The sequence below is a fragment of the Polypterus senegalus genome, chromosome 17, assembly GCF_016835505.1.
Source record: "Polypterus senegalus isolate Bchr_013 chromosome 17, ASM1683550v1, whole genome shotgun sequence".
NCBI classification, from domain to species: domain Eukaryota; kingdom Metazoa; phylum Chordata; class Cladistia; order Polypteriformes; family Polypteridae; genus Polypterus; species Polypterus senegalus.
The window spans coordinates 70,582,584-70,597,613 of record NC_053170.1 but is presented as its reverse complement, the minus strand read 5'-3'; the positions used below and the strand labels follow the sequence as shown (position 1 = coordinate 70,597,613).

The window sequence follows — 15,030 nt, the reverse complement described above, 5'->3', positions numbered from 1 at the left end:
TGTAGTGTTTAAAACTGTGAAGGGAATTATGTCAGAAGGGGACATTTTTTGTACACTGGGTTGATCGATTTATCTCTTAGGCAAAGAAACATGTAAATATTACATTTAAAACACAGCAGATGAAGAGATAATAGGCACCCATTGTTGGGACTTGGGTGAGAAGGAAAAAAGGCAAATTTCCTGGGTAATCCCGTTACTGATTATTGTCATGGCGCTCTACAGGATATAGGTATTTGCTGTCTTGCAAAATAATCACTGCTTTGAAGTTTTAACTGGTTAAATATACAAACAATACAAAATTGTGATAAAAGAGCTGCTCATTCCTTGTAAAATGTTTGTATTTATCTGACAATATTGGTTTCTAATCAGCATATGTGTACTCATCGATAGTTGGTAACAATAAATTTTGTTAACTTGTGTTTACACTATTTGTTAAACCCAGCAACTTTGATGTGCCATTGTTTAATCCATTGTTCTGTTGATCTAGTCAGGGACTAAAGGAGATTTAAACTTCTGGGCAGGAGAAGGCAGGGTGAGGGACAGTCCACTGAGAACGCTGCCGAGACACTCGCACAGAGTACAGGGGCTCGCAGGCAGACAAGGGTACGTGGCTGGTGCGATGTGAGGCATAAGGACGAAAAACACTTACATCCAGGGAGGAAGAGACAGCTCCACAAAAAGACAGTTGTGGGTCCAGCGAGTGAGGGAAGCCGCATGAAAGGACCAAGCAAATCTGGTGGATGAGAAGTGAGGTGTGCCTAGGTCGCAGCAACACAAGGAGCCCAGACTGAAAAAAAAAAAGAACGACGAAGAGATGCTGACACGTATTCAACGATTTGACAAAACTTCTGTTGGGAAACGAGTGTCCGATGAATAGAGTGCATACGTGGACAGTTGGATGATTAATTGTTGGGGTAACAGTGCACAAACCAGACTCTGCACCACTAAAGGTTGTATCCTTCACTTTATGTTTTTTTAATGGACTTTTAGAGTGTGGACTGTGTGCTTTCCTTTTTATAAAAGGGTTTTCGTCCCTGACATTGTTAGATTTTTTTTATTTTCGTTTATTTTTTTAATGAAATTTATATTGTCTTGTGTAATAGAAAGTTACTGTTGCTTTTCCAGAAATGATTGTTGTGTCTTTCATTGTGTGTTTACTCACCACTCAATTTTAAGAAACCTGTGTGCTATTATTGGTAGATTTCAAGAGTTCCCAGTCTCTTAATAAAACTGGGTGGCCTAGTCGGATATTTTAACAGTGTCCAGGTTAGATTACCTGTAAGTGTGACCAGACACCTGTCACAATTAGTTCAGGGTATTGAGGCTGTTACTATAAAATGAGTTTCACAAGTGTACATGGACACAGTTGGAAACTTGTTAAAGGTAAATTTTACATAACCCTACTACTACACACACACTTTAGGAAATATTTCTTCACACAGAGAACTATAGACTATGTAGAATACTGTACTGTAGAATATGCTACCATATAGTGTGGTAGACAGAAGAACTTTATGATACAATAAAACTAGATCTGATGTTATTTTGAGGAATTTAAGTGGATAGGACTGGTGAGTTTTCTTGAGCTGAATAGCCTGTTCTCATTTAAATTTTCCTTATGTTTTAATGTTCTAATTTGGCATACTATGGTTAAGAAGAAAAAATATAGGAAAAAGACCAACTGCACAAAATGGCTGTGCATAATTTGATTGAAAACATTAATTCTGTGCCAACTGTAGAATTGCAAGCATGATGTGAATAGTGTAGAGTATTGAAGTAATGTAAAATCAACAAAATAAGTTAGTGTTCACATTAATATATACTATGGGCAAACAAGAGGACAGGCAAAAATTAAATTGAAACTAGAGATTGATAAAGAAAATTATTATATTATTCTCAAGTGTTCCTGCTAAATATTTTTTCAATATCTACTGTAACAGAAAATGTCATTTAAGAAATCACTTATTGTGCTTCCAAAAAACAGGGAAAAACAGTGACTTTGTAAGACAGAGAAACACACACTTCTAACCCAAGCTTTCTGCAAGAATATGGCACATAGTGTTTTGTCAAAAATAACACTACCTATGACTGACCATATTGTGAAATTAGTCCAACAAAAAGAGACAACCAGATGCAACACATCATCCAGAAGGGAGGGAACATGCAGCACATGGGTGGTATTTCATGTATAGCATACACAAAGGCATAAAAGGACCCCAAATTACAAGAGAAGGGAAACAAATAGCAATGGTAGTAGTAGGAAAACAAAAGAAAAATGGGCAACAGGAAACATTTAGAGTGACAAATTCATTTGTCCGAAACTAAAATTGGAATGTAGAAGAAGCATGAACAAGTGTCACAGGTAGAGAAAGTGCCATCTCAAAAAAGTTCTGGAGATGATGAACAAAAGCACTCATAAATAATCTGCCTGGGAGTCATGAGTGAAAAAGAATCAAAGAATTAATTTATACACAGTATAGTAATATAAAAGAAAATAAAGAAAATGTATACTAGCACCTAGGAGCAGTTATAGTGTGCTACAGGGGAGCAGTGTACGTATGGAGTCCATCATTAATAATCTGCTCCATTTAGGGTGAGCTGCAGAAATAGGGTCATGACTAAGAACAGAAGCAACGCTGCTTTTGGAAAGCCTGAACTTTAAAATCACAACTGGTAAAGGTTTGTTTTAAAAACTTTCTGCGCTGTGTGATTCATACAGAGTGCACAGTATATTTATCATTGTTAAAAACAAACATACGCATACAGTGCATTGAAGGAAATGGTTTGAAAGAAAAGGTCACACAAGCAATTACACAGCAACGTCACCTGTGTTAAAATAGCACTGTGGTTCATTCCTAGATCGTTAATTTACACTAGTGATTTTGCTGTTTTTATAGCCAATAGACAATATTTATTAAAACCTTTCCAAGATATTATTTTTAACCTTCCATCATGATGCAACATATACCAGCAAAATATCATTGAATTTTTACAAAGGTTGGAAGGCATGGACACTATATGTGTGCTTAGTCAGAGTGAACTACACTGTGACTGACATGACAAGAACCCTAGAAATGATTACCTACATTGAAAAAATTAATTGCAAACCCAGTAGCAGTGTTCTTACCAATGAATGACATATTCAAGGCAAGAAAAGCTTGAAATAGTCCATGTACCACAAGAGAAAGCTTTCCAGAACTTGAACCAAGTCCCGATTTTGTAAATCTATTTGATAAGCAATGAACCGGAAAGAGGGAGAGGGAAACCATGACAGTTGATGGAAGTGGCTATTGAATTGGAGAGTTATTGTTGAAATGTTATTGTTGTGAATCTATGTTGTGGTTTTATGCTTTTGGAATTTGTATTACTATATTTCTTGTTAATTATTATATTTAATTATGTTTAATGTAAGGATGTGAATGTCATCATGACACCATTTTGAATCAATTTCTTGTCATGTTCACCACTTTTTTTTAATATTTTTGCATGGCAATATAATTTATTAGTACATGTTAGTATAAAACAACTACCCCATTACTCAGAAGCATTTCTTAATGTATTGTAACAGGATAAGTCATTACAGTACTTGGTCAAAAACAACTTTGGCTCACTTTAAGTGATGACTGAAACAGTAGTTTCTTTTTACACAGAGTTTTGTCAAATTGCCCCTTGGCAAGGTTCTTGAGGGTGGAGTGCAAGGAGTATTGCTCTCTAAGGGTTATTTCACAGTAAAAATTGCTATCCCCTTCTTCAACCATCTTTCAAAGATATCCCGATTCTCCACAGCTCCTTTCATCTTCCTCATGCACTACCAGCCTATACATTCACACCACCACTTGAAGTCAGAGGTAATACCATCTGCACTCATGTTCTGGCTAATATAGCCCACCTCCATAAGCCAATCCATGCTAAGACCTTTCTAAAGGCTCAACATTGGCTACATACCCCTAGCCAATGGATTTTAGAGTGGGGAAGCCCCTCAAAAGTATTTGCAGGTATTTTAGCTTTAGATACACCCCCTTCTCCATGCTCAGCAGCAGTATAAAGTTTATTGTACTTTTGCACATGGAGGAAAAAAGTTGGCAAATGAGAAAATATTTTTACTTGTGTTGAAACACAATTTGTTTCACAAAGTTTGTCGCAGGAGAAGACTCGATATTTCACTGTGGATTCAATTTCAAGTGAATCACTTGATTTCTAAATATGCACTTTGTAAGCCAAATCATATGTAGCAATAGACCATATTCTGCTAGTGGGGCCTACACATTTTTTATTAAACAGTTTGACTTCCAGCATATGGCCTGCAAACTAAAGAACATGATGAAGGAATTTTCCAGATGACAAAAGAAAACCTAAGTTTAAGACTCACAGCTTGCCATTACTTGCCTAAAACAATGACATTTACAGATGAGATACAATCCATACCACATTTCTGACTTTGGAAAATAACTCAAATCTTTTGTGGCTAAACAATGCCCTGGCCCAAAAGAGGAATGCAGCAATTTGGGCTTAGTTAAATGGCAGCACATTGTGTCACATGGGAGACCGGGTATTATTCAAAAAATTCTTTTGGCTTACATCTTGTATAACATGCAATTGATGGCTATGTCTGAAGGTATTGAAAAAAGAATGACCAAAACATGGCATCAGTGATGGGAGCGAGAGGCACAAACTCAAGCTGAGTTTAGACTCCAGGGGAGAGATGTCTCAAAAAGAATTAGATGCATATTTAATCCGCTTATAGGAAAAGACTGACCCATTCCACCTAACCTTGAATTCAATCAAAGTGAGACCTACTCAATCCATACAAGAACAAAGATGGAAGAATTTGCATAACAATACTCAGGCATTGGATGCAGCGAGTAGGAATTAGACTAAAGTTGTGGCAAAGAAGGTTATAATTAAGTTAAAATTCACTTTATGTCAAATTGTTAAAGCTGTAAGAACTATGGTGACTATGTGCAAGTATTGTTTAAGTGATGTATTAAAAAATAATTTTGGAGAAGCAGAGTCATTTTAGTAAAAAAAATGTGACACTATTGGAAAATATAAAGGAATGTACTGGAAATGTGAAATTGTTAAAGATTAATGTCTTGTAAATTTGAATTCACTAGTATAAGATTTTCAGAAGAGCATGTCCATGATCAACAAAATCAACACGACTTACCCCAGCCAAGGCACAGGAAACGCTTGCGAATTAGTCGGGTCCTTATCTTTCCAATCACTGCCAGATAGGACTGCCATGCTTCCGTTAGCACCCAACAAAAAGATGACAAGAAAAAAAAATGGAGGAAGGCCGCTGTCATTGTGCACACACCCTGCAAGACAAATAGATAAATAAGGGCAAGCAGGCTCCTCTCTTATTTGGTACTGTTCTGTACTGCTAAAACAGGAAACACTAAGACTTGAAAAGCAGCCTATGACTTTTCATACACTTACACAACATTTCCAGACGGATGCTATTTTTGACCAAATGAACTTCAGCTCCACATCAAGAGCTGTACCTACACACTTCTTCATGGGAAATGAAAGAACGGCAGCTTGCAAGTGACCTGAGGTATCGCAATGCCAGCAGCTCGTCACATGCATTTAATCAGACCATTCAGATTTATAACCTTGTCCACCAGTGCTACAAAATCCATTTGTTACAGCCTAATGACAGTCTTGACAGAGGGTCCTGCAGAGCATGCCACAAAGGCTCAGGCCCTCTGTCTCAAGCAGTGTGCTGGATGCAGATCAACACCACGCTGCTCTGGCCAGCCAATCTGGAATTGGAATTGGACACAATATGAAAGTGCAAAGACTTTACGAGGAGACGGAAGACAGGTCAGCCTGTTTTCCGGAGAAAACTGACAGGCTTTTTAAATAAAAAGTTGCATTTAATATAAACTTACCCTGCTGAGTGTCTGCGACTGACCCACGAGAATGAGGATGTTGGAAGCCAAGATGGATAGACAGAAATTGAGCAGAATGATTGATCGCTCCGATTTTATATACCTGAAAAAACAGAACACAAGGCACTGCCACAGCTTATTGAAAACAGAGATGGATGACTTGATTTGCCAATGTAGCTAGACCGCAGGGCACATCTGACCCTTCCTCTGTGTGCATGTGTATAGGTTTAAATATGAATCTCTAAACTTTATATCTGTGTTACTTCACACTGCTCAGCTTTGATTTGTTTATGAATAATCCGTACTTGTGATGGGTTCAAGAAAAATCAAAACATGTCAGAAAATGTTACAGGAGTTGAAGGGCAGTATTACATGGGAATAACACGGAAAAAATAAACTACCAATGTGTCTAAAGGCTAATTACACTTGTGTTTTTTATTAGACATGTACTGCAACAGTGATGCCAGTTTAGACTACAATATTGCTTCACAAGCAATTTTCAGTTTCCCCTGAGGCAGCTTTGCCTGTAAAGCTTTAAAAGACAGAGCTGTAAAGTCCTTACACACTTTACTGAGCTGTAGCTTTTGGGATGTGAAGAGGGTGAAGCAGGAAGAAATGTGCTTTAGTGCATTGCAAATTGATGTCAACTATACTAGGAGAGGTCTGAATCCCATTCCTGGTTTTAAAGCTTTCTCCATGTCTGAATGGGGTCTTTCTCTGGTTGCATATCCCCAAACATATAAATATTACATTAAGTGTTATTTCTAAATAATCTGAATGTGAGTGTCAGTGCTTAAGGCAGTGGCTCCCCAGCCAGGGTTGTTTTTTACCTTGTACCCAGTACTTTCAGAATAAGCTGTGGACATTATGACCCTGAATTGGAAAAAGCAAGTTTGAGAATTAACTTCAATGTATTAATGAATGAAAATTAGGTGATGGGAGTTTTGGTGTTGGGCTTCTGTGATAATAAATCTGGGAAATTCACAGGTGATGAATTGAAGGGATATTGGATACTGAGGAGGCAGCAAAAACAATCCAAACAGACCAGTTCTTCAAAATTTGGCAAAAGTTAAACATGGAAAAGTACAAAGTACTACACGTTGGCAATCGTTGGGAGAAACTGTCCTATAGAAGGCAACCTCTGAAAAGGCTTTACAGGTTTACATTGACACAATGTTCTCATCGCCTAAGTCTAAGCAATGTGCAGATAGAATTAAAAAGACAAATAAAATGTTAGGCTGTATTGAAAAGAACTGTTGAATATATTTTATTCTTAGCCTGCACAATGCACTATTGAGCACTGCATTCAATTAAAAAAAAAACAAAGCAGCCCAGGGAAGAGCAACCCCAGGACTCTCTGACAGGCTCAGAGAATTAAACCTGTTTAGTCCTGAATAGTGGAGGCTGCATCAAGATCTAATCCAGGTCTTCACAATTGTTAAAGAAAGATTCAGTAGAACTCTGTTGATTAAATGGAGAATCAAGTACACAAGAACACCAACGCATTAAGGGGCGATTTACTTAAGACTGAAGTGGGAAACACATCTTTACTCACAGAGTTGTGGGAATCTGGAACAAACTCTTAAGTCACGTATTTGAAGCGGACACTTGGACAACCTTTAAAAAGAATCTGGATGAGATATTCAGACAACTTAGCTATTATCTAAACAGACAAGCTTGTTGGACTGAATGGTCCCATCTTGTTTGTCATATTTCTTATGTTCTGTACAGAAATTGCATGCTCTCCCTGTGTTTGTGTAATTATCTTAATACCTCAAAAAGATAACACAGACGCTATCATATCAAAAGAACTCTACATTTGAAGGGTGGATCTGACTTTGTCAGCTTCTATTGTACTTTGAACTACAACAAATTTGTTACTCCAGGACAATTGTGTATATCAAACCATCCACTTTTAAAGTTAGCCTGTGACTTAGTAAAGTGGGGACTGCACAAAAAGGAACACAAATTCTCCATTTGGAAGGATATTTCTCTACATTCATGAAAATGAGGTTGCACATTCTCCTTGCTTAGTGGTTTTTCTTATAGTTTACTAAGATGTGCATGTAAGGATATCTATTGTTTATAAATTGGCCCTATATGAATGAGTGTAGGTCTGTGCATAAGTGTGCACTCTTGTGGATTTGCCAGGATAGTTTAAGGTGAATTAATTCAAGAACTAAATGCATAATTTTACCTCCAAAATGCAGCATAGACAGCGAGCAGAGTGAGTAGAGCCAAGCAAGAGACCGCACAACCTATCATGAGAGCAACTGATGGTGAGCCCGATGGACCCATATCCTATGAGAAAAAGATAAAAATAATAAAGCCCCATACATACTTAAACAAAATCATAAAGAAACAAAACAGAATATTTAATTCAATATACTTCAGTTCAATTCAGTTTATTTTTATATACAGCTCTTTGCTAAGTGCAGGTACAGAGCACTGTGAGAAATTCTCAGTTAAAATGCAAGAATACATTTTACTAAATATGGAATTAGTACACATAAAGACACAGATTTGTTAAAACACACCCAAAACAATGTAGAAATGGATTAAAAGAAATGGAAAGCAACAAGATATATCCGTTAAATAATTGTTGAACAATGACCAGTTGACAACAGAAGAGAGGAAACAGAAACTCCAGTCAGCAGCATCTCTGGAGAAAATAAATCTCTGGCAGATTCATGGTCAATTGTAAAAGTGAAAATCAGTGACAAAATCAGATATAGTCACAGTCCTGGAGACCTTGGCCAACTAGTCACCTTTATGTATGTATTGTAACAGGATAAGTCATTACAGTACTTGGTCAAAAACAACTTTGGCTCACTTTAAGTGATGACTGAAACAGTAGTTTCTTTTTACACAGAGTTTTGTCAAATTGCCCCTTGGCAAGGTTCTTCAGGGTGGAGTGCAAGGAGTATTGCTCTCTAAGGGTTATTTCACAGTAAAAATTGCTATCCCCCTCTTCAACCATCTTTCAAATATATCCCGATTTTCCACAGCTCCTTTCATCTTCCTCATGCACTACCAGCCTATACATTCACACCACCACTTGAAGTCAGAGGTAATACCATCTGCACTCATGCTCTGGCTAATATAGCCCACCTCCATAAGCCAATCCATGCTAAGACCTTTCTAAAGGCTCAACATTGGCTACATACCCCTAGCCAATGGATTTTAGAGTGGAGAAGCCCCTCAAAAGTATTTGCAGGTTTTTTAGCTTTAGATACACCCCCTTCTCCATGCTCAGCAGCAGTATAAAGTTTATTGTACTTTTGCACATGGAGGAAAAAAGTTGGCAAATGAGAAAATACTTGTGTTGAAACACAATTTGTTTCACAAAGTTTGTCGCAGGAGAAGACTCGATATTTCACTGTGGATTCAATTTCAAGTGAATCACTTGATTTCTAAATATGCACTTTGTAAGCCAAATCATATGTAGCAATAGACCATATTCTGCTAGTGGGGCCTACACATTTTTTATTAAACAGTTTGACTTTCAGCATAAGGCCTGCAAACTTAAGAACATGATGAAGGAATTTTCCAGATGACAAAAAGAAAACCTAAGTTTAAGACTCACAGCTTGCCATTACTTGCCTAAAACAATGATAGGATTGACATTTACAGATGAGATACAATCCATACCAACTAGTCACCCATCCTATGCAAGACATTCTACAACAGTCTGTGTTTGGTTGTCCATTTTGATGATAAAATCTTCCATCTGATGATTCCAACTCTCCCAGTATATCAAATGACTTTCTAATGGGTTGTGGTATAGCGGGTCCACAGCGCTCTCAGTAAGGGCCAGTTTTTAAATAAATAATCACCGCACTCGAGCCGGCTTCGTGAGGGGCGTAGTGGTTGTAGCAAGCCGCTGGGAGATCTGCGGTGTGGGCATTTCTCACCTCGTGCACAGGTGAGAAACTGCCCACATCCATGATTGTTCCCGTGGCTAATGTGCTGCAGCTGCTATGGCCCCTCGCTATATAAAAAGAAGCGCAAGTCGGAAAGGGAAAGATCAGAGAAAGAGAAGGAAATGGAGGTTGCAGCGGGAAGCAGTAAAGAGAGAGAGAGAAAAATCAAGCAAGTCGGTGTAGCAGGAAGCGAGCGAGAGCAAGCTCGCGGCAACTGAGTAGACGGCCTGGGTGTTTGGCCAACACCTGGGAGAAGTGGTTGTGGCCGCTCCCGCAGAGTTTGTTTTGTAGGGCGGGAGTGACCGGAAGGCGCAGGACTCTCCGCAGAAGGTAGCGGGAGTCGGGACTTGGGACGTGGTGTTTCCTGCGTGAGAGCCTTGGTCGTGGGGAATTCCCAAGTCGCTGTCCGGAGGAGCCGACTGGAGCCAAGGATCGGTAAGGCAACTGACAGCAGAGGCAGGCACAAAGGTCAGCTGCAGAGAGAGAGCGTCTCACTTGTTGCGGGGCCCAGATTGGTGAAGCAGGAGAGACGCTAGTTTAAAAAGAAGGCACCGGGCTTGTTTATAGACTGTTTTCTGTTGGACATTTTAACCTCATTTTTAAAGGATTGTTTTTTTTCTATTGTGTATTTTTAACCTCCATGTGTTTTAATGGATTATTTATTTAATGACTGAATTTTGGAAAGCACTGCACTTTATTTATTGAACGCTGTTTTTGATTTGTTGTTGGATTTCTAATAAAAGCACTTTTTCACTTTTTACCATGCCCTTGCTCAGTTGATATCGTCTCACTGTCTAGCTCATCTGTGACATTACCGACGGTGTTGGGTTAAAGGGCTCCCGAATAGCGATGGGACCGTGGAGCCAAACCCACATCGTCACATGGGTAAGATAACAAATTACAAAATTCAATTATTAATTTTTGGAGGCTTTATTGTGGGGAAGCAGAAAGTGCTGTTTCTTTGCATGTCCAAGTAAACAGATCTGAACCCTCACCTCGGTCTCTGTGTGAAGCCTAAATTGTTTTCCCATGAGTTACAAGTAAGCACAGGACCCTATTACATCTGTCACATAATGCATTTTTAGGGATTTAATCATGAAAAAATAGTAATTGACCACATTAAAAACTAAATATAAATGCACTTGGACTGTGATTGGAACACAGGTGACCAGAAACAGGGAGGTGGCCACATTAATGCAAATGTGTTTTCATCCCACATGCAACAACCACATAAATGGAAGCTAATTTGAATTTTGCACAGGTAAGGTGTATGGAGATGATTTAATATTTTCAGATTTCAGGTAACAGGCCTTAAACCTGAAATACTCATCAAATTGAGCTGGAGTGTAGTGTATTCTGGGAAAGCTGAAAGGCAAAGTAGGACCTTAGAATGTTTTGTACATCCAGTCTGTTTGCAGCTTTAAGTAGCGTGTGATAACCACTTTCAGTGTTTTGAGACAGCAGAAGAAAGACAGGTGCTGACTTTGGGATGGAAGGGGACAGAGTGACTGTCTTTTATTAGCTTTTTTTCAAAACGTTTTCATTTTAGTTTTTAGTTTCAGTTCAGTTGGTGGTATCAGTTGGTTTCTGATATGTTTTCTAAAAGCCGAGCTCATTTTCCAAAATGGACAATTTCTATCTGCTGATTTGCAGGACACTCTCTGGCAAGAAATCTTTCTTTCTATTTTTTTTTTATTAAGGATATATAACTGTAAATATGGAACTGGGCCATCTGGAAAATGCCATCTGGGACTGAATGAAGACTGCATGAACCAACCCAGGGTATAAGATTCTCTGTATTGCTTATATTTGCTATTGGTTATTATTCAAATAAATATAATTCTAAGTAAAAACTAGAAGCCAATGTCTCTAGCTGATTGTAATTATCGAGCCAAATGCTACAGTTGATCATTCCTTGTCTAGCTGCCTCTCATTAGAGGTTCCTAGGGTTGAATGTGTGGGGTACAGTACTGATGGTGAGACAGGTTAGAGGTTACAGGTATAGCTGGTTTTGACATTTCTTCTTATCCTCGATTAAGAAAAGAAACTAAGATGTCGGTTGGAATCGTTCGTGTTAAGTGCATATCACAAGTGATCTGACAACATGATAAAACAGAAGGTGACAGTGGAACTTTATACAGGCACAGTATAGACCCTTGCAATGTATTTGGTTCCTGGTATGAATATACTCTTAATAAATTACATCTTTACACAATCCAGATACAAAATAACATGTTAATGCTCGGTGTAATAGGGATCGTAGATCAGTTTCAGGGAAACAAAACAAGCAAATAAACACAACACAAACACGTAAACAACTATCAGTAAAGCATAAGCTGCTGCACTCTGGGATAGTGTGATGACAGCAATGATCAGAAAGGAAAAGGCAACTCCAATCTCTAGAAATAAGAAAAGAGTAGAGGACCCAATCTGTGAGTGATGAAGCTTTTATCACAATGAAATATCCTGTGAAGAGTATCTGGTATCCCACGTGCCCTTTAAATGGACTCTGAATAGTGAGAGAAAAGATTTCAGAGGTGTCTTGCAAAAATGTCACAAAAGACAGAAAATAGTTTAAGTGATGAAGCTGTGAGTCCAATCACTTTCACAGGATTTCTCTCCTTCAGAAGGCCTCTGCAGGGTACAAAGAATTTATCTGAGAATCAGAAACAAGATGTATTGACTTCATTTTAATTTAAATCATGTACACCACCTTCATTCCATTAGTTTTTAATCCAGCATCCTCCTACATTAGAAACTACATTTAACTGATTTATATGTGTTGCCACACCTTTAATAATTTACCTAAAAGATTTGCGAAATCTTGGAAATCATTTAAATTCATAAACACGGTTTTGGCTTCCAGAGAGAGTTGCATATCGTACAGTAGCTAGATGCAGTTTTACATACTCACAAAGTTCATTTCCAATGCCATAAAAGCAATAGTCAGACCACCCCAACCCTCCCCCCCACCTTTGTAGGTTATATGAGAGTACAGCTACATCAAAGAGTGCTCTTGTGTATCATTTTATGTGCTTCAAATGGCCAATGAGGTTTTCAAAGTGCGGGTTAAAACTTCATATGCATAAACACTCAATTAGCCAAACAATTAAATAAGATTCCTCGTTTAGCATTTCTTTGCAACCAAAATGAAATAATTACAAAGAAAAATACTACCACCTGCTCCCCCAAAGTCATTTCTATGCAAATTCTACATCAAGTTATGTTTCACCGAAAACAATATGCACAGTTGCCCATTTTCAAGCACTCAGCACCTGCTGTGAAGTAGTTATCCAATCACACCACTCTCCTTCCTCTCTATCTGTTTAGTGGAGAATAAACAGGAGGCGATGGATTAAATATGAATGTCATGCCCTAAGAACAAGTGCCATGCCACACACAAAAATCTATCAGAAACTGGTCTGCTGGTCCTCAGGCACTTCATCACTTCATCAGCAAGTTGTGGTCCACAGATGCATCATCGACTGGTTTCCTAACTAATTTTCTCACGTGTTTTTTGTGTAGACATGTTCAGCTACAGTTAAGTTAAATATTGCCATGCTGCTTCTTCAGCTGAATGAAAAGGACCTGAGTCAGAAACACCCTTCATTATCAGACCACCTCTCGGATGTCTGATTGGCAGTTAGAAAGTAGTTATTTTAAGAATTGGAAGTTTGCTCCTCCATTGCTTGTTACTCACCAGACTCTGGTATAAAGATCCTAGCTAATTAGAGATTCTGTGCTGATCATCTAATCATCAGTATGAGTCACTGATAAAGAAAATGGCACCCTTAGATGACAGAGGAGTCTAATCTTCAAGCTATTCACATTTGGCTTTTGGTATCAAAGTAAACTACTGCTTGATAAATCTTTAGACACAGCTCTAAATTCAGAAACTAATCTGTTGACCTGTTGTTTATATTGTTAGAAATATTTGATCATGTACCAAATGCAAAAGCAAAGTAGATAAGTGAGGTCTAATCATAATGAAAGATGGAGAGGCTGGGTGACTAGTTGGTGAAGAACAAATATGTTATGATTTCTTTTTTTGTCTGCAATTTTTTATTAGATTTGTGCATTAACATTTTGTTTTTCTGCTTTTTGTTTTATTTTTATGATGATGACTTTGCCTCACCAACATTTTTGATACTTGAACTTTTAATTTCATAGTCATATATAGTTAGATGTGACTGCCAATGTTGTGAAATGTGATGAGTTTATCTATCAGGTATTTAACACTAGAATTACCAGAGCCAACGAAAAAACTGGTGCCCACCTTAAATCCCTTTGCACCTCTCTGTCAGCATCTTTTGTCTTCTAAATGTGTCGATATGCAGAAAGCAGCCTGCTATACTATCCCCCCCACCGCCTAAGAACAGGCAAGAAGTTCTCCCAGTTACTGCCTTGATTGATTATCTGGGAGTGAGTTACCCAGAATTGTAAGGGGAAATAATTTTATGTGTGTTTTGTATCTACAACAATCTATGTAAACACATTGTTAAAACAGAAACGTTTTTCATGTTTTAGTAATAAATAATTAAATGTAGACATGAACTGAAGGTGCAAGTACAATACAACAGCTTCCGTGGTTAGAACTGCCGACTTATAATCCAGAGGTCTTGAGTTCGAACACCAGCTCCATTTAGAGTAGTGAGCTGCCCTTATTGTTAATATTATACAATAAAAACATGCATTTGATTTGTGTCTGTAACAGCCAGTGTAAATTTATAGTACTTGTAAAAATTAGTGTGTTTTTTTTTTTCATTTTTACTCTCTCAGTCACAAGGGTGAAATCCAGAGCTTGGCATCCAAGTCTTTGAATAATTCTGCAAAGACAATGCCAACAAATATTTTGCTGAAGGGGTAATTTTGATAGTTTTGATTTATGACTTCCTCCTCAGTGTCTTGACTTCAGATACTTGTTAATGTTTTTGAGTTTAAATGCTAGTTAGTTTGATTCCAAAGTAACCACACTGCTCCCTAGCTTAGTTTATCTTCTGGTCTTTTTCACTTATAAAGTGCACACCTTAACATATCCAAGGTGTGCACCAAAAAACAAAATGTGGAACCTTCTTTTTGTTGCCAGCTCATATTGTTTTGTCATTTAATTATTAACACATGAGAAATTTAACTTATAAATAGCAGTGGGTACAAACAAACCTATGGTGAGTGGCCAATGTAGTATGTACGATGTGGCTAGCGGCTGGGGGTGG

General features: G+C 38.0%; 1 protein-coding gene across 10 annotated transcripts in view; it reads right to left on the bottom strand.

Moving 5' to 3' along the window:
- adgrb2 (adhesion G protein-coupled receptor B2) overlaps nt 1–15,030 on the bottom strand; it is a 1,037,854-nt gene that overhangs the window by 204,160 nt on the left and 818,664 nt on the right. For all 10 annotated transcript variants that reach the window (XM_039740905.1, XM_039740908.1, XM_039740904.1 and 7 more), the window contains 3 exons: nt 8,092–8,195; nt 5,895–5,997; nt 5,168–5,318 (listed from right to left, as the gene is read on the bottom strand). In XM_039740905.1, the coding sequence (XP_039596839.1) occupies nt 5,168–5,318; nt 5,895–5,997; nt 8,092–8,195 (358 nt within the window). The remainder of the gene's footprint in view (nt 1–5,167; nt 5,319–5,894; nt 5,998–8,091; nt 8,196–15,030) is intronic.